Raw genomic sequence first — 18,813 nt, 5'->3', positions numbered from 1 at the left:
GATACTTGAATCAGCCAAAGTACCAAAATTCTTATTTGTTGACTATATAATGAAAGTCAACCTGCATTTTTAGAAAATTAATAATATAAATGATTTGTAGATAAAGTGGTTTTTGTTGTTGTTTTCATTTTGTTTGTTTTTTTGTTTTTTGTTTTTGTTTTTTTTTTGTCAGCACTATTGGCTTAGAAGAGCAATACTAATTTTCATTTGAAAGTCCTTTTTAAAAAAAAGTCTACTCCTGTTTTTCTAGAATTACGGATCAGCAGCTCTGCATATTTGCAAGCTCCTCAATTCATTTCTGAACTGACATGTTTTGTATCCTACAGCAACAAGAGGCCCCAGTCATTGATGATATTGGAACGGAGAAAGTAGTTGCTCTCTACGATTACACTGAGAAATCACCCCGAGAGGTCTCCATGAAGAAGGGAGATGTTCTTACTCTTCTTAATGCCGCCAACAAGGTGCCTCCCTCCTCTCTCTCTCTCTCTCTTTCTCTCTCTCTCTCTCTCTCTCTCTCTCTCTCTCTCTCTCTCTCTCTCTCTCTCTCTCTCTCTCTCTCTCTCTCTCTCTCTCTTTCTCTCTCTCTCTCTCTATTTCTCTCTCTCTCTCTCTCTCTCTCTCTCTCTCTCTCTCTCTCTCTCTCTCTCTCTCTCTCTCTCTCTCTCTGTATGTTGTGTTTGTGTACTGAATTTAAGTGAAATCGTGAAATGAATAATTTGCAGAATATTTCTTATGACCTTTATATTAAAGATGATGATGATGATGATGATGATGATGATGATGATGATGATGATGATGATGATGATGGCGATGATGATATGATGATGATGATGATGACACCTCAATATTTTGATATTTCCAGGACTGGTGGAAAGTAGAGGTGAATGACCGTCAAGGCTTTGTACCAGCAGCTTATGTAAAGAGACTGGACCCCAGCCTGTCTGCCTCCAGGAATAACTTGATGGATGAGTTCACCATCTCTGTCAGGCAGAACCAGATTGAGACTCAGTAAGTTGTAGTGATAGCACAGTTGGTGATGTAACAGCACCAGACACAATGAGTAATAGTGATAGCACAGTTGGTGATGTAACAGCACCAGACACAATGAGTAATAGTGATAGCACAGTTGGTGATGTAACAGCACCAGACACAATGAGTAATAGTGATAGCACAGTTGGTGATGTAACAGTACCAGACACAATGAGCAATAGTGATAGCACAGTTGGTGATGTAACAGTACCAGATTGAGACACAGTAAGTGGTTGTGTTAGCACAGTTGGTGATGTAACAGCACCAGACACAATGAGTAATAGTGATAGCACAGTTGGTGATGTAACAGCACCAGACACAATGAGTAATAGTGATAGCACAGTTGGTGATGTAACAGCACCAGACACAATGAGTAATAGTGATAGCACAGTTGGTGATGTAACAGCACCAGACACAATGAGTAATAGTGATAGCACAGTTGGTGATGTAACAGTACCAGATTGAGACACAGTAAGTGGTTGTGATAGCATAATTGGTGATGTAGCAGCACTAGATTGTGATATGTAGGTAGTTCTGAGAGCATAATTGGTGATGTAGCAGCACCAGATTGAGAAACGTAGGTAGTTGTGATAGCATAATTAGTGATGTAGCAGCACTTAGAATAAGTAGAAGTGATAGCATAGATAATTACAGTTGGGTATAGAATGAATTTAAGTGGCAAAATTATGTGATGTAGCAGCACTAGATTTAGAAACAATAAGTAATAGTGATAGCATAGATAATTACAGTTGGGTATAGAATGGATTTAAGTGGCAAAATGATCCTTTACACACCTATGGCGGCTAATGTAACTACATTTAGCTCATTTGGGATTTTATTTTCTTTATACAGTGTTTTCATGTGGTACTTAGTTTCAAAGTTAAATGTACAGATCAAACAGACACGATATCATAAAGATAGTTGCTTGCATGCTGACGTTTCTATTCACCAATCACCTTTATTTCTACACCTACCCAGATATGCCAACCTTCTGGATTTAGCCAACCAACGTCGTGAGAACGTTCAGGAATCAAACAAAGCCTTCCAGTTGGTGAGGGAGGCAGGAGAGCTGGCAGCCTGGATTACTGAGAAGGAGAATTTGATGGCTGGTGAGGAAGTTGGAGATGATCTTGAACAGGTTGAGGAGATGCAGAAGAAGTTTGATGACTTCCAGAAGGTAATGTCTATATATGTTTAATTTGTGTAATTTTCCTTTTCATTACTATCCATAGTCCTTGGGTAGTTGATTGGTAAAATAGTCTTTTAGAGCCATAGGGTTCATAAAGTTAAACTTTTCCCCTGGTTGTGGGTGTGAAATGGATTGAAACCAATTCATCACCCTGTGGAGAGGATGCTAGTCAAGAGGGCTGAGGGATCAGAAAGAATTGAAATATGCATGTGGGGTGAGAGCGATGGAACTCCCATAGTAGTGATAGTCTGCATGAATAGTTTTGAAACACAAACAAGTGATAAATAATAAATGATTAGATTGAACATTCTCGGTCCTCTGCTTCTTAAACAACTCCAGATTTAATCAGTATAATTTCCTTTTATTGAACCAAGAATGGCCAAATTCTAATTTTTTAATCAAGGTCTTAAGGGGAAAAAAAATGGTTGAAATAATATTATTTTTGTAAGAAATGGATTGGTACTAAACTGAACTGGATTGCATCACTTTAAAAGCATTTTAAAGTGAGAATTCTTAGAAATAAGGGTGTCAATCATACATTTTAGTTAGATACAGATTTTTGGCCGCTAAATTAAAATTTTGTGTTTATTGGTTTTGTCAGGTCTAAAATAACATTGTACAAAATTGTATTGTAGCAACCAGTGACTAACTGCCTCCCCCTATTTTCCTGTCCCTCTCAGGACCTTAAAGCCAACGAGACTCGTCTGAATGAACTTAACAGCATAGCAGACCGTCTCACTGCCATGGGACAGACTGAAGCAGCTGACAAGATCAGGGACCAAATCACCGTGAGTTTTAATTCTTCACATTTGATTTATCTCTAAACTGAAAAATGTAAATAATAGTGGTGGGGAAAAGATAATGATTAAAAACACATCAGGAATAATGGTTTTGGCACAAAAAGGGCAATATGAGCCTTAATATTAATTTGCCATTAACAGTAATGTTTTAGCAGCATCTTATATATAATAGTTTACATAATGTTAAAAAATTATCAAAGTTATTATCATTAAAGGAAAAAAAAAAGGAAAGGTAAAGAACATGAAAAGAAAAAAAACAAAACTAAACTGATATGAAGCATGAGAAATCGAAGGGGATATGATTTTTCTCTCTTTTTTTCACAGCAATTGAACCAGAGATGGGTTAACTTACAACAGGTTACAGCTGAAAGAGCTCAGGTCCTCAGTAGCTCATTTGAAGTCCAACGCTATCACAGGTTAGCTCAAAGACAGTGACATTTTTAAAAGTCATATTAGAACTGCAAGCTTATTCCAGTATGATGAACACGTTGGGAACCATTTTAATACGGACTATTTTTAATTTGCTGAATTTTCAGAATATTTTGACTTATTGTTTTTAAGTGGCTGACCTTTTTTTTCTTTGTCTTTGTCGTTGTTGGTGGATTAGCATGTCATTATTTGAGGGGAGTCTCTTGACCTCCCTTGATGGATTACTTGGTTTTGTTCTGGCCCAGGCTGGAGTCCTTGGCTGAGAGAGAACAATTCTGATTAGACTTTTAGGTGATCTCAAACGAAGTTCATCTGTTCATTATTTTAACCAGTCCCCTTTGTTTTTCTTTTTCTTGAATGCTTTAGATTGTAAATCTAGAATTTTTTGATTATCCCATTTTATTCCTTTTTACTGGCACTGAAAAGTGACCTAAATGTGTCGCAAGTACTGTAAATCTTTTAAAAACACCAAAAAAAAAAAACATGCATTCCATAAAGACAATAATGTTTATAAAAACATGATCTAGGGTTAAAAAAAAATTTGTTCAAAATTTTCAGAGAGGTTGATGAGGCAAAGGACTGGATCAAGGAAAAGGACAATGCCCTTAATAATGACAACTATGGCCATGACCTTGCTAGTGTGCAGGCCCTGCAGAGAAAGCATGAAGGGTTGGAGAGAGATTTAGCAGCTTTGGGAGAGAAGGTAGGAAAAACAATATATAACTGTAATAACAACTTGATATTTGACAAAGGTCTAATTCTCTAATTCTTATTAATTGAGAGTAGAAAAAAAGTTACTTTTATTATTACTCTCAACGCACAGCTCACACAAAGGTAATAGGTTTAAAGCTGTAAAGAAACAAAGTTGCTTAATCCTTTAGTAAGCAACTAAATATTTAACATATGGAGTGTTTTAAGGAATGTTACGGTATTGCTAATTCACAAAGGAATGAGTGATTTCAGTGCGTGAAAGTATGATGTGTTGATGTTGTTCCTTGAAGAAATAAGCTACCTCAGTGGTGTGGCCTAGCTTTTAGGGAATTTTATATCCTTAATGTGTTAAAGTTTACATTGACTGGATTGTGAAAGGTTTGAAAACTCTGTTTTTGTTGGTTCATTTATTGATTTTACTCTCTTCACCTCCCACCCCTTCCTTTTCACCTTCACCTGTAAAGGTTCGTGAGTTAGATGAGACAGCCCAACGTTTGATGCAGACTCATCCTGACCAAGCTGAAGGAATCTATGAACACCAGACTGAAATCAATGAAATGTGGAATGCCCTCACTATCAAGGTAGATTTTATTGTCTGTTTTATCAATGCATGTGACATAATAAAAAAAAAGTATATTTTTATCTTTAGAACCAAGAATTATAGACAGCAGAGATGAAAGTCATGCGTTAGGTTTAGGCTTAACCGTATATTTAAAGCAATGAGAAGTGTGTAGTTATTTGCTTGGTATTATATATGGAATAGAAATGAATAACTTCCCAAATTGATTTTCATTTCAAAGTTTTATGGAAATTCTATTTGAAAAGAAAAAAAAAATAATTAAAAAATTGAAATCTTTCTGGCTTATTAGAACGCAGTGAAATAGTATCATATCAAATGACTTTGTTGGTTAAGACAATATTTTATATAAGGTTACATGATTTTTTTTTCTTTAAATAGGCGGATGCCAGGAAAGTGAAGCTGCTGGATGCTTACGACCTGCAGAGATTCCTCAGTGATTACAGGTTAGATGAAATGCTGTGCTTATGACCCTTTAATATTCTCTTTCCTCCTCTTCCTGATTTCCAATCAACCCATTAAATTAGATTTGTTAATCCAACTGTTCAGCTATCCATTTTCTCTCCCTCCAACCTGTCCATCCTTCTTTTCGTTTCCTTTTTGAGCTTTGAGCTTTTATATCGCGCAATATCCACTAAACATGCTCAAAGCGCTTTACAAGGGGTCCCTGACCAACAGCAACACTTGAGACGTAGGATGAGACATGATGCCTGTTAGGCGTTATTACAATTTTTTTATTCGGACAGAGACAACACTGTTAACGGCCAGGTTCTCATTTTACACCTTTGTACGATGAGCGAATGTGAGTAAAGAACCTTTTCCAAGGACTCATCAATGTGCTGAGTGAGACTCCAGGACCCTCCGATCTGAAAGCGAATGTCATACCACAAGACTACATAGCTGCACTTCTTTACCTATCTGTTCATCTAATCACCCTTTCTTTTACCCAATAATATGTTCATTCGGTCATCCATATATATATATGTAGTTACCCAGTCTCCCACCTAATCATCAATACCCGTTCAATGAATTTCATCCAGAGATTTGACAAGCTGGATCAACAGTATGATGGCATTGGTGTCCTCTGATGAACTGGCCAAGGATGTAACAGGAGCTGAAGCTCTTCTGGAAAGACACCAGGTGAGTCTTGTAATAAATGTATGACCAGCCTTTATGTACTTTCTAATTCTTTCTGAATTTTTTTCAGCATTTTAAAAATTCTTGTATACCATTTTGTAAAGGAGAGAAACAATCCAATAGTTTTGGGATTTTCTTTTGTAAAGAAACCTGTACAATTTTTGTAAAAAGATTGGGATTTTATTTAAATTTTTCTCTCGTTCTTTTATTGAACATTTAAAGATAGATTTGTCAAGAGTGCTGATGGTTCTTTTTATCCATCTGGTATAACATTTCTCAATTTTGTAAAATTAGAAAAACCTAAACATATCGGTCCCAAGTTTTTGAACATGTTTCTTTGATTCAAGAATGCTTTTTTTAAACCCCCTCCCCACAGCTTCTATCATTTACTTTATATTGAAAGCGTCTAAGTTATTGATAATCACTTTGTTTTGTTCATGCAGTCATGGGTTCTAGTTTTGATGAATTCCTGACATTATTATTTAAAAGGCTTCCATGTTTTCAAGATTCTGTTGTATATGGATATCCTGCTGTTAATAGAAGCACAGCCTTCAATATATTTATTTGTCAGAAGAGGTATTTAACTCTTTAAATCAAACACTTTGAAACACAACACCTCCGTCACTAGGCTGGCAAATATCGAAATGAATCAACTGAACAGATGACCAATATGGAACATGTACTTTTATCATGCAACCTGATACTGAAATATTCATTTTGAAAGGAAACATCATTCAGTAACTTGTTATCAGAGTTGTCCGAATAAACAAAAGCATTTGGGAAGAAACCAAAAAATAGAAGGAAGAGGAATGTAGAAAGTTCGATATTTCAACTGCCTGGTTTGTATTTTATTTGACTTCATTCGTAATTTTTATTTATTTGGTTATTTTGTTTTTTTCTAAGTAAAATGAAATGAAATATAATGACTGATATTGCCCTCCCAGATGTTCAGTTCTGAAATTGTAAGCCATTATGGTATCTCAGCACTGCCAGAAGAGGAGGATGAATTTCTGGAGGAGGTAGAGAGCATGGCGTTGATTGCGTTTTGGTTGACTGATGAATGTGCCACTGTATTATCAATCCGCCAATCCATCGTGTGATATTTCTGACATAGACTGCGTAATCTCCATAAACCTCGTACTAAAACATGACCTACTGTCGCCGTGTCTACTACTACTAGATGGTACTACTACTACTACTACTACCACTACTGTTACTACTTCAATTACTTCTACTACTAGTACTATATGATAACCAGAAAGCTTGGAATGAAATCTGTTGAATGCAAAATGACAATGAATCTGATGATATCGTCTTTTTTCTAATTCGTCAATTAATGTAAATATTCAATCTGTGTTTTATAGACTTTTTTTTTTCAATGGTGCCCTCTATGTTGTCAATATAGAAATGAAAATGATGTATCTCTTGTTAGATAATATTGATATCAGAATCTAATAGTGTAGGTTTGTTTTATTTTTAATCTAGATATATCTCAAATACAAATGAAACATGGAAATTGGTGCCTCAGTATGATTCAGGCATTTTGATCTTCTGAATCTGAATTCAACCTTTCCTCAGACAGGGTTCATAGAGTCAAAAAACAATCCCAGTTTTGTGTGGAAAGTAGCAATTCATGACTACCCTTTGGATAGTCTATCACAAAGTACTTTTCACCAAATTTGACACTGCTGGGTGGACTTAAGGGATCAGAAAAATACTGACAGCACCAGCCATAAATATCACCATATATACCTATGGGGTATTAGAAACCCCCAAACTTAAACCTTGTACATGCAAGCACCATACTTGGAATTTATCTTAAATTACATTTATTTTCTACTTGCACCATTAGAGTCTGATGTCAATAAGTTGATGAAATGATATTTTGTTACCAGGCTAAGAAAATTACTTTTTGCAAACTTGAAAAATAAAAAAAGTATTAGCGCCAATATAAATTGCAAATTTTATTGGACGGGGTTTAATGCCCTTGTTTTTCTTTCCATTACTAATATAAATCCTGAAATACATATTGCCTGGCAACAAGATGTTATTTGTTGTTGTTTATTAATACACCACATATGAGTTACAGTGTGTTTGGTCTATGTGTATTTATTTTAGATCGGGTAACCTTTATTGGTTATGCCAATGGTTAACATCAATTCCAATAAAAAGAAAAAAAGAACTCTAAAGTCTATGGTAAATTTTTATTCAAGATTAAAGGAGCAAAAATTTAAATAAGAAATAATGAAATTTCAAATTTACAAAAATGATTATAACAGCTTTAAAAAAAAAAGAACAAAATACTAAACACGAATCATTTCAGACTCGTGACGCTTCTTCAACCAATAACAAATACGGTTATATCAGTTATACATGTTAATGAAGGCAGAAGTGAGAAGAGTTTTCGCTGTGTTTAGTATTTTTGATCTTTTTTTGAAGCTTTCATAATTGTTTTTGTACATTGCTTTTTACAGTCCACGTACTCCAGCAGCTTTATACTGACTTTGACTAGAATGAATACACACAGGTCTTGCATTATCTGCATTGTGATATACTTCTTTGGTCAGACAAAAATGTTAACTATGATTTTGTGATTTTTATTTTTATTTATTTATTTTTTGTTTTACTGTATATTAATGATCAGTTGATTGATTTTTCAGTTTCCCATATCATCAAGTGATCCTGTCATTTTGCAACACCCCTTTCACTTCTCAATTTTGGTTTCCACTTGTTCAACTTTTGTCTGGAAGTTTAACTCAGTGAGAAAGCAAATATGAGATCATTCAAAACAAATCAACAGAGTTTTTCGACATATGAAAACGATACTATAATTTGTAATTTTAAAAAATATTTTTTTCTCTCTTTTAACTATATTTTGAAATAAATAGCCTTAAAAGAGAGAGGATAGGGTTAAAAGAAATTTAGACAATGATACCCACTCCCCAAACAACCATCCTCTTAGAACTCAGAACAACAACCATGAAACCATAAGCGAATAAGATTGACCACTACCCATGATCCATTCTCAAACATATAATATAATGATCACTTTATGATGTGTAGGATGACTCATTATGTGTGCCATGTTTCTATTTGTTTTCAGTAGTTTATGAATGGTTCAGTTACTCTTAAAGTTAGTTTGCTATTTTTCTTTTTCATTGTTTTTTTTATATTAATTTTTTGTTGATTTTGCATGATTTTTAGGGAGAAATTTCGTCTTGCTATTGTCAAATTAATTCAAAGCAATGAAACAAAGATTTGTGAATGGCCTAGTTATGATCGATATTGTTTTTTTAAAAATAAGTTTTTAAAACAGTGGCGTTTGTAGATTTTGTCTATTTTTACATTCCTAATTCCAAGGTTTCAAAATCTATAGGCAATATCATATATGTAATATTTTATGTCGAATCAATTTAATCACTGCACGAGGATAAGCCATTATTGGAGAAAATCATCCTAAGCTTCCACTTGGGTCACATATTGATGAAAAGTTTATAGAATGGAACTATAGATTTTTTTAAAAAATCTTTTTTTTCTGAATAATGCTTTAAAAACATTTTTTTTGTTCCTGTAATCAACTGGTAATGTAGAAATAAATGTTCCTGTTTAAATCAGTCTTATACTAAAACTGAAGAAATGTTTTTAATTTGGCATTAAGGACAAACTGCAACTGAGTTGGTAAAAATGCGAGATGCATGAATCTTTAGAACTTTAATGTTATCCCTTTTTTCATTGTTGTCATTGTTGTTGATGTTTTAAAACCAGCTTAGAGCTGCCATATCCAGGTTTGTTAAATCTGAATCTTAAGCATGGCCTATATTTAAAAGTTGTTCAAATTTTTTTGGGATAGAAATTATCTTTTTTATTTCTAAAAAATGTGCCATTACACATTAATACTAAGGAATAGAAGTAAAAAGATTTTTTTTAAAATAGCTTTTGAATGAGGATAGCATTTCAATCAAAATTTACAAAAGTGTGTAATTATCAAAAAATTATCATGACTTTAAAAAAAAAAAAGCATTTTCATAATTTGTTCATAATTCACATATTTAAATTATTGTTGGAAGTTGTCTTGATGTCCATGAATGTTTCATAATTAGAATTTGTCTGATTTCAGTTTTTTTTATGGCTTAGCTTGAAAAGCAGCTCATTTACCATATTATAAACTAGGCACACTTTTTTACTTCTTTTACATCATGTTGTTGACTCTTGGAGGCTAAATATGTATGCTGGCTAAGGAAAAAGTGCCACGGGATGAATTTTTTTTGGTCCTCAAGTGTTTCCATATACGAATGAACCATTTCTTTCTAATAAAAATAAAGTTTGAATTTTTGGGATATCTTAATTTGGGCCATAGCTACAAAAATATCATCTTATTACATCTTATTCTCATTACTAAAAACAGAGAAAACCGTGTGTAAAGTTTTATAGGATTGTTTTTACAAAAAAGGATATTTCTAGTTTTTTTTTTTTTGTAATATGCGAAGGTCTTTTGATTGTCAATGAAAACAATGAGTGCTAAATCTGAAAATCAAAGAGATGACGACATTTTTTATCTGGCACCTTTTCTCATACCATCACACATATATGCACGAGTTGTTCAGGTTTATTTAATTCTGGCAGTTGTCCAGGTGAGATCAGAATTGTCCAATTCATAATGCCAAGTTGGGTGACAATTTGATTTTCGATCTACCAGATTCAGTCTTTTTTTTAAAAACACATTGTCAGACCAACCTGAAGAAAAATGTTATATAACTCACTATCAAACACTTTTTTATGAATTAATTTTAGTCAGTCTGTGGGAAGTCATATTCATTTTTTTGTGGTCAAGGATTTTGTATGAGGCATTTCCTATTACTCCCTCCTTGAAGCAATTGAAAAGTTTTTTAAGAACTTCAGAAACAACACTTTGATCCCTTTTTGCAAATATTTATGGAGGCTCTCTATTTTTTAAAAATTTCTTTTGTTTTAAGAAAAATAGGAATGCTGACAACTAGCTTTCATGAGGCCATTTACATCAGCATTACAGCTTGCAGAATTGTTTAAAGATTGCATCATTTTTCATCCATTAATTTCCAGTTACCTATTACATTTCAATTCCAAGCATCAGGAAGCTAACCATCATTGTCCTTTCTTTTTTAACAGGAACACCGTACAGAGATGGATGCCAGAGCTGGAACTTTCCAGGCGTTTGAGCTACTGGGTCAGCAGTTGTTGCAGAACCAGCACTATGCTAGTGACGATGTTCAGCAAAAGTTGGAGGAGCTTGCCAAGTCTAGGGAAGAATTAGAACAGTAAGTATTGGTGGTCTTATATGGTTTTGAGTTGATTAACTTTTGTTACATTTATATCAAATCAGCTCTTTATTCTATGACAAAGTCAAAATTATTTGTATTTTCTATGCTGCCCAATTCCATTGTCGTAAAAAGAAATTTCCTGCCAATTAGAGGTTTACTGATAAAGTGAAACTAAAAAAAAATGACAATATTCTATGGTGATGGGGTGTACCAAAAAAAACAAAAAAGAATGCCACAGAGAGCTTGCAGTAAGCCCTGAATAAAATATTTCGCATCAAATTTTACATTTTTTATTAGAGCAGTATTTCTCTGTTTACTCTTACCCATTGTTTGTTCGATCGAGATAGTAAATTGTTTAGTGTTCTTTCTCTTCATGAAATTTTTTTGTAAATTTTTTTTATTTGATTGAATGTATTTTAATATAACTTTTTTATTTACCCATGATATTAGATACCATTAGAAAACAAATATATTTATATTTTAAAAAAATATCTGGAATGAGGTCACCATGTAGTTGAGATAGTGGAGAGGTACAAAACAGCTTTCATCTACTTGTACTTATTATTAAATCTAATCCGGTCATCTTAATTTTTTCATACATTTATATTACCATAGCACCAACACTGTTTTTTTTTTTTAAATGTATTCTTCTCGCGCATGACATGATACGATGCCATTGCCTAGGTGTCCGTGAAGGAATATAGATAATCTATCAAACAAACATCTGATATCAACAAGAATCACCCATGTTGTCCAAATTAGCCTATTTGGAGATTATGAAAAACCCGTCTTGCTCAAGGAAAAAAGTGGAATTGGCTGAAATCGGGCTGAAACCCAGGGAACCCCCTCCTATGGTTACTGCAATGCCAAATCACTCTGCCACCTAAGTACTCTGATAAATTCAACTTTCAAAATTAAATTATACTAAAAGAAAAATCATATTATTATGAAAGATTCACTTTTCTCCCCTCTTACCAGAGCCTGGATCACTCGCCGCATGAAGCTTGACCAGTGTCTGGAGCTCCAGCTTTTCTACCGTGACTGTGAGCAGGCTGAGTCTTGGATGGCATCACGAGAAGCTTTCTTGGCTGGAGACTCTGTGGATGGTGACAATGTAGAGACACTCATCAAAAAACATGAGGATTTTGACAGGGCCATTAACTCTCAGGTTTGTACCTAAGGCAACTGGATAAACTTTTTATCCACTGATTTCTTGAAGTCACTTTTGTCAGTCAGGGCAAATTCTTTTGTTCAAACTCAAATAGTTTTCAATTACATTTTTTACTGGGGGCCCAGAGAGCTGGAGTTTTGAATTTTTCTTTCTTTCTTTCTTTCTTTATCTACCCCCCACCCCCTACCTTGACCTTAAATGTCTCAGCTGTAGGAGGCTTAAAAAGCCTGGACATTTTCTTTTTATTTCATCCAGTCCTCGATTACAGTCCTGGCCCTCTTCCAGGAGTGCTATCCAAATTTATTTCTCTCCTTTTCCACCAACCACCCTGCGCCATATTTTTCCCCCACCCCCTTGCAAAATCATCATCATATCTTGTCGCGCCAGTGAGTCAGCCAGTCCCGGGCAGTCTGGTTGCATTCCCTCAGGTCAGCATTGGTGCAGTGAGGTCCCAGCGAGCATTCGGACAGGATGTGGTCCATGGTCTGTCTGGGGTGACCTTGCAAAAGAAAAAATAAGATGGTCAAGCTTAAGTTTTGGATGATTTCATTTATACGCTGAAAATTTTATTCTTTGTCAAATAAACAAATACAAAGACGAGAGTTACATTTCCTCATTGAATCGTTTCAATGCCATGAAGAGAGAGACAAGAAAGAATAGTTATTTTTTACCAAAAAAAATCTACCTCTGTCTTGTTAAATCCAGGAAGAGAAGATCAATGCCCTTCAGAACTTTGCAGACCAGCTGATCCAGTCGAGCCACTATGATGGACCCGCTGTCTCGGACAAACGAGATCAAGTTTTGGACAGGTGAAAAAAAATATTCACATCATCTTTCTTTTTTTTTTTTTTTCTTTTATCATGATTCAAATCCATTTATACTGCTGTGTATTAGAACGACAAACAGTTTAAAATCAATTTAATTTTTGCTATGGGTTAGAAATAGTCTCAGAACTACATACTCCTGTAAGGAAAGATGATTCAATTGAAAAACAAACAAAAAATACAAGCAACCTGATTTCACCCCCCATTACAAAAAAAATTGCTTGTGAATGAGCCTTGCACCAATTGAGCTAATGGTACTCCTGCCAACTTGATAATGTGTTTGTTTTGAATAGGATATTAAAGAGTATTTATGTAATTAGATCAAATGACTTAGCTTAAAACTTGGTGTAGCTATATTCAAATAGTGCTTAATAGAGTTTTCAGTCTGTTTCAGGAACTAAAATCTAAAAGTTTGTGTATGAAGCTTTTAGTTTTTAAAAAGAGTTTTGCCGGGAATTGGAAAATTAGTTGTTTTTTTTATCCTTGAATAAGATTGAGTAAAAAGTAGTATCACTTCCATTTTCTCTCCTGAAAAGTTAAGTACAATGTAATTTATTTTTTCTTGGGGGAAATTTATACAGATGCAGAAAGCACCAATATGGATATTTGCATTATTTGTTCAGCAATATTATCAGATGAAAGATATAACTGTGACCCAAATGTTTCTTTATTCCCTTCTTCCCTTCCTCCCCCCTCCCTCATTCTCTCTCTCTCTCTCTCTCTCTCTCTCTCTCTCTCTCTCTCTCTCTCTCTCTCTCTCTCTCTCTCTCTCTCTCTCTCTCTCTCTCTCTCTGAAGTCGTCAAAGACTTGAACTTTTATATAGCGCAATATCCACTAAATGTGCTCAAAGCGCTTTGAGACAATGAGATATTAAAAATCTATCTCTCTCTCTCTCTCTCTCTTTCTCTCTCTCTCTCCCTCTCCCTCCCCCCTCTCTCTCTTCTCTCTCCTCTCACTCTCTTTCTCTCTCTCTCTCTCTCTCTCTCTCTCTCTCTCTCTCTCTCTCTCTCTCTCTCTCTCTCACTCACCACTCTCACTCTCCCCTCTCCTCATTTTTTTTCCAGAGTGCTCACTAGTTTTGAATAATCGCTTCTAAAATCAGATTTCAAAAAGGGGCAATTTTTTAATTATTTATTTTTCTATGTTTCCATCAGATGGTCAAAATTAAAAGATGCTCTTATTGAAAATCGATCTAAACTGGGAGAGGCCCAAACCCTCCAGCAGTTTTCACGAGATGCTGATGAGATGGAAAACTGGCTTCAGGAGAAGCTCCAGATTGCCATGGACGAGTCTTACAAGGACCCAACCAACATCCAGAGCAAGTTCCAAAAGCACCAGGCTTTTGAGGCCGAACTGTCAGCCAATGCTGAGAGACTGCAGTCTCTGATGGCCACTGGCCAGAGTAAGTGACCGATTCCTAGAAATTAGTTTGAAATTTAATTCATAAAATCCTGTAATTCAGAAATCTATAAACAGTCAAACACGTATGAGACGTATTTATATTGACCACTGAGTGTCATCAATTTTTTTGCATTAAAAAAAAAGTCACAGAGTTAGTTGCAGGCTTTTGATTGCCATTGATCCATTGAATTTTTATTTATTTATTTATTATTTTTTTTTATAGAACTGCCCCTCTTTCTCCACTTTTGTTTATTTTTTCTCAAGCCATCTTTTAAATAATTTTTTGTTATCTCTATTTTTTGCCCTTTTGTTTGGTTCTTCATCTGTTCATTAAAAAAAAGAATTTCCCCTTATGTCCGTTTTAAATTTTAAAAATAATAATTTTTTGTGGGGGGGGGGGGGGGGGGGGGGGGGGGGGGGGGCAGCACTCATAAGTGCAGATAAACTTAGCTCCTATGTTCTTTTAAGCTGACCCATATACTCTTTATCACTCACAGACCTGATTGACCAACGCCAGTGTGCTGGAAGTGAGGATGCTGTCCAGAACCGTCTGGAGAGTCTACTGGTTCAGTGGGAAGACCTGGTGGCCAAGTCTAATGAGAAGAATGACAAGTTGAAGGAGGCCAGCAGGCAGCAGACATACAATGCAGGGGTCAAGGACATTGACTTCTGGCTGGGAGAGGTCAGTTAAGTATATTATACTTATATAATGATGTATAGGGTATAGTAACAAAGTGTGGATTGATTGTGATATGTTGATGATGGCGATTATGATACAGAAGTTAGGATCATCTCAATGTTTTGAGGTTTACCTTTAAAGTAGACTTCGAAACCTTGCATGCTTTATACTGATGCATGGATCAGATTGTTTTCTGGACATATATATAACCCCATAGTTAGCAATTATTCAAGTTGTTCTTAACATAAATGATCCTATATTCCATCATTCTAAGGTTTTTCAATTTTCATGTGTGAAATAAAATCGCTTTTGAAGAAATTAACAGACAGGAGGTTATTTAGGCAGCTGATCCTGATTCGGAGAGATCAGACATTTGTGATACATCTCCCTACAACAGTGATACGTTGAGTTTTACTTACAAGATTAAAACTTGAAAAGAAGTGAGAACTGGAATCTCTTTATCATTTTGAATTGAGTTTTACACTGTATCATTGGTCATTTTCCCTTTTTAAGACCGACAATGAGTTTTAAAATTTTATCTGGAGTATAAATGACATGTTTTTCACTAGGTTGAGCAAATGCTGGCATCTGAGGACTACGGCAAGGACTTGGCATCTGTCCAAAATCTGGTCAAGAAACACCAGTTGATGGAAGCTGATATCTCTGCCCATGAGGTGAGGCATTCATTGTTTGTCATTCAAATAACTCTTTTAGTTGTACATTTTGATTTATTTTTTTTTACATTATTCATTTATACTCTTTTTATTTTTTATTATTCTATGATTGCTTTCACATATGCTTTATTGAGTAAAGAAAAAAATAGAAACAAAAAATAAACAATTTCATACTAGTTTGCCATGGCTTCTAAATAAATGGAAATTATAGATCCATATGGAGTACAAGCGTTTGAAATTATTGTCGAGTCAGGCAATAAAATAAATTCTTATCTCCGTCATATATCCTTACAGTCACACATATTAGTGTACATTTAAAACATTTACTCACGGGTCAAAAATAAGATTTTAAAAAATCTCTAATTACACTCAGTTGTGTCTGTTCCCCTCCTCCCTCCCTTTCCTCATCCTTCTGAATCTATAAAATGAGTTTGTGGAATATTTGCATTCAGTATATCCAGTATATGTTTTTTATTTTAATTAATGAACGAGTTATATGGCTGCGCTGTTTCTATGGATGCTTGCTGTGAACAATTTGTGTGTGTTACTTAGAGTGTTTCAGTCTGTTCTTAGTATCCAGTTAGTAATTTGTTTTCATAAGTCTCTGTCCAGTGCAAGTGTTCTTATCTTTTGAAGGTCATCATGTGTGTTTTCATTTTAATGGTTATTGAAAAATTCTATTCATTTCTCTTTTCATGCCACAGGATCGTATCAAAGACTTGAACAGCCAAGCAGACGAATTTGTTGATGCTGGAGTGTGGGACTCTGAGAGCATTGTGTCCAGAAAGCAGACTATCAATGAGAGATATGAAAAGTAAGAAACGTTGAATAATCCAAACAGAATATTTGTTTTAAAAAATGCCAATTATGAATTTGTGAACTTGATATGGTCAGATTTGTAGGAAACCAGATTTCTTCTTATTATTTATTTTTTATTTTTTATTTTTTTTTTACATTTTTTTCCTTAATGTGAAGTTGCTAAGATATTCAAAACTAAAGTGGGATTGTAAAAGTAATCATCAGACAATATCGAATAGTTTTCCTTGATTTGATTATCCAGTCTCTGGCTAAGTCAATTGTTAAATGGCACTCGTTGTGTCTAATTATGTGTGAAATTTATTGTAGTCCCAAACATTGAATACGTGACATGGATGGACTTATTGATGTCTTTTTAAAAAAAAATGTTTTCCTCAGGATCAAGGAGTTTGCTGTTCATCGTCGTAATCGCCTGAATGAGGCCAACACAATGCACCAGTTCTTGAGGGACATTGATGATGAGGAAGCTTGGATCAAGTAAGCTTTGTATTGTTACTTTCTTTTGGTTTTTATGATCCTATAGGATAGAGAATTCTAAATAGTTGTTTTATCCATATTGTTTAAGCTGATAATGGAATTGTTTCAAGTATTGTCACTCAAGACTGTCAGAAATAAGCTTACCAAATGAAGTAGAATAATATTACAAGTCCATATTGATGAATATTAGCCAGGTTTGTTTAGATGCCAAAACAAATACCATGGATCATTCTGGTCATTTGGATAACCAGGATCTGAAGCAGGACCATTGTCTTAGGCAGTTGCACTGTATTATGAACATGTTAACTAAGGAGGAAGAAGGAATTGATTTCAGAAATTGTATTTAATGGAGGAAAATACTATTGTGATGATATAAAGAAAATACGAGTCCTCGGAGGTATATTTTGGAAAGTTGGAAACCACAATACTATTTTTTTCTCTCTCTGTTTCAGAGAAAAGAAACTTTTGGTTGGCTCAGAAGATTATGGCCGTGACCTGACTGGAGTTCAGAACCTTAGGAAGAAACACAAGAGGCTTGAGGCTGAGATAGAAAACCATGAACCCTCTATCCAGGTTAGATTCTTTTCTCTTGACCTTTTTTTCAGTCTTTTTTTTTTTTTAAAGATATCAAACTTTTTGAAATTTGCTTTGATTACATATTAATTTGACCAAAATTACAAATTGTCAATACCCAACATTCATCACCATAATTTGGTAAAAAAAAAAAATAAATAAAGAAATGTAGTTTTAATCAAATGGATAGACGATTATACCGTTTTGTAATCGGGAACTTTTATGATCAAAGTGGCGAGAAAGTCTTGACTGACAAAAATTATCATTTTAATTTCTGCAAGTTACAGACTTGTGTCTGCCGGGTACAAGTGTGAAGACATTTTATTAGTCACTTCCCTATCATCTTTATAGTAGGCCCCACTCCTAACAATAATTGCCTATTTGGACAATAAAGATTATTATTATTATTATTATTATTATTATTATTATTATTATTATTATTATTATTATTATTATATTATTATTATGATTCCAGCACAGATGTTTGAATTTTTATTTTATTTTATTTTTTGTTGTTGTTGCTGTTATTCTAGGCTGTACAGGAAACCGGCAAGAAACTGATGGCTGAGTCAGACATTGGAGCCAGTGACATTGAGGCAAGACTTAAACAGTTGGATGCCAGTTGGTTGGATTTGAAGGACATGGCTGCCAACAGGTAAGAGTAGCAAATCGTTAATGTTATTGCTATCCTCTTGTAATAACCATCTCAACTGAGGTATATACTTTTGAGGAAGCCTATTCAGCGATATGAAACAGCGTAGATTTTATTTTTTAAAAGCAGCATGTTGGTTGGATCTAATTTTGTAAATAGAGCTTATTGGAAATTTTTGGAAAAGATCTAATTGAGCTACCTAATCAGTGCTTGTGGGGTCATAAAAAATCCTGACATCCTGAAATTGAAACCAGGTCCCTTTGCTTGTGAATCAAATGAGCTGTTGAGACCTATAGGTTCAACCAAATTAATGTTTATGTATGCTGGGAACGATCAGTATTTAAAAAAAATAATTTAGAAGCCCATCAGGGTTTTT

General features: G+C 34.5%; 1 protein-coding gene across 4 annotated transcripts in view; it reads left to right on the top strand.

Moving 5' to 3' along the window:
* Window positions 1-18,813, top strand: part of LOC144980018 (spectrin alpha chain-like) — a 73,900-nt gene that overhangs the window by 37,503 nt on the left and 17,584 nt on the right. For 2 of the 4 annotated variants that reach the window (XM_078927454.1, XM_078927453.1), the window contains exons 23-42: window positions 327-461; window positions 863-1,008; window positions 2,008-2,206; window positions 2,899-3,006; window positions 3,343-3,434; window positions 4,006-4,150; window positions 4,623-4,739; window positions 5,117-5,181; window positions 5,776-5,875; window positions 6,817-6,891; window positions 11,018-11,166; window positions 12,148-12,337; window positions 13,046-13,149; window positions 14,320-14,567; window positions 15,064-15,248; window positions 15,815-15,919; window positions 16,624-16,733; window positions 17,114-17,212; window positions 17,665-17,785; window positions 18,319-18,440. In XM_078927454.1, the coding sequence (XP_078783580.1) occupies window positions 327-461; window positions 863-1,008; window positions 2,008-2,206; window positions 2,899-3,006; window positions 3,343-3,434; window positions 4,006-4,150; window positions 4,623-4,739; window positions 5,117-5,181; window positions 5,776-5,875; window positions 6,817-6,891; window positions 11,018-11,166; window positions 12,148-12,337; window positions 13,046-13,149; window positions 14,320-14,567; window positions 15,064-15,248; window positions 15,815-15,919; window positions 16,624-16,733; window positions 17,114-17,212; window positions 17,665-17,785; window positions 18,319-18,440 (2,615 nt within the window). The remainder of the gene's footprint in view (window positions 1-326; window positions 462-862; window positions 1,009-2,007; window positions 2,207-2,898; window positions 3,007-3,342; window positions 3,435-4,005; window positions 4,151-4,622; window positions 4,740-5,116; window positions 5,182-5,775; window positions 5,876-6,816; window positions 6,892-11,017; window positions 11,167-12,147; window positions 12,338-13,045; window positions 13,150-14,319; window positions 14,568-15,063; window positions 15,249-15,814; window positions 15,920-16,623; window positions 16,734-17,113; window positions 17,213-17,664; window positions 17,786-18,318; window positions 18,441-18,813) is intronic. The other 2 variants (XM_078927457.1, XM_078927456.1) reach the window with 1 other exon arrangement.

This window comes from Berghia stephanieae, chromosome 9 (genome assembly GCF_034508935.2).
Source record: "Berghia stephanieae isolate SIO BIC M18660-M18661 chromosome 9, UCSD_Bste_1.3, whole genome shotgun sequence".
Lineage (NCBI taxonomy): Eukaryota > Metazoa > Mollusca > Gastropoda > Nudibranchia > Aeolidiidae > Berghia > Berghia stephanieae.
This window is presented reverse-complemented; position numbering and strand designations above follow the sequence as displayed.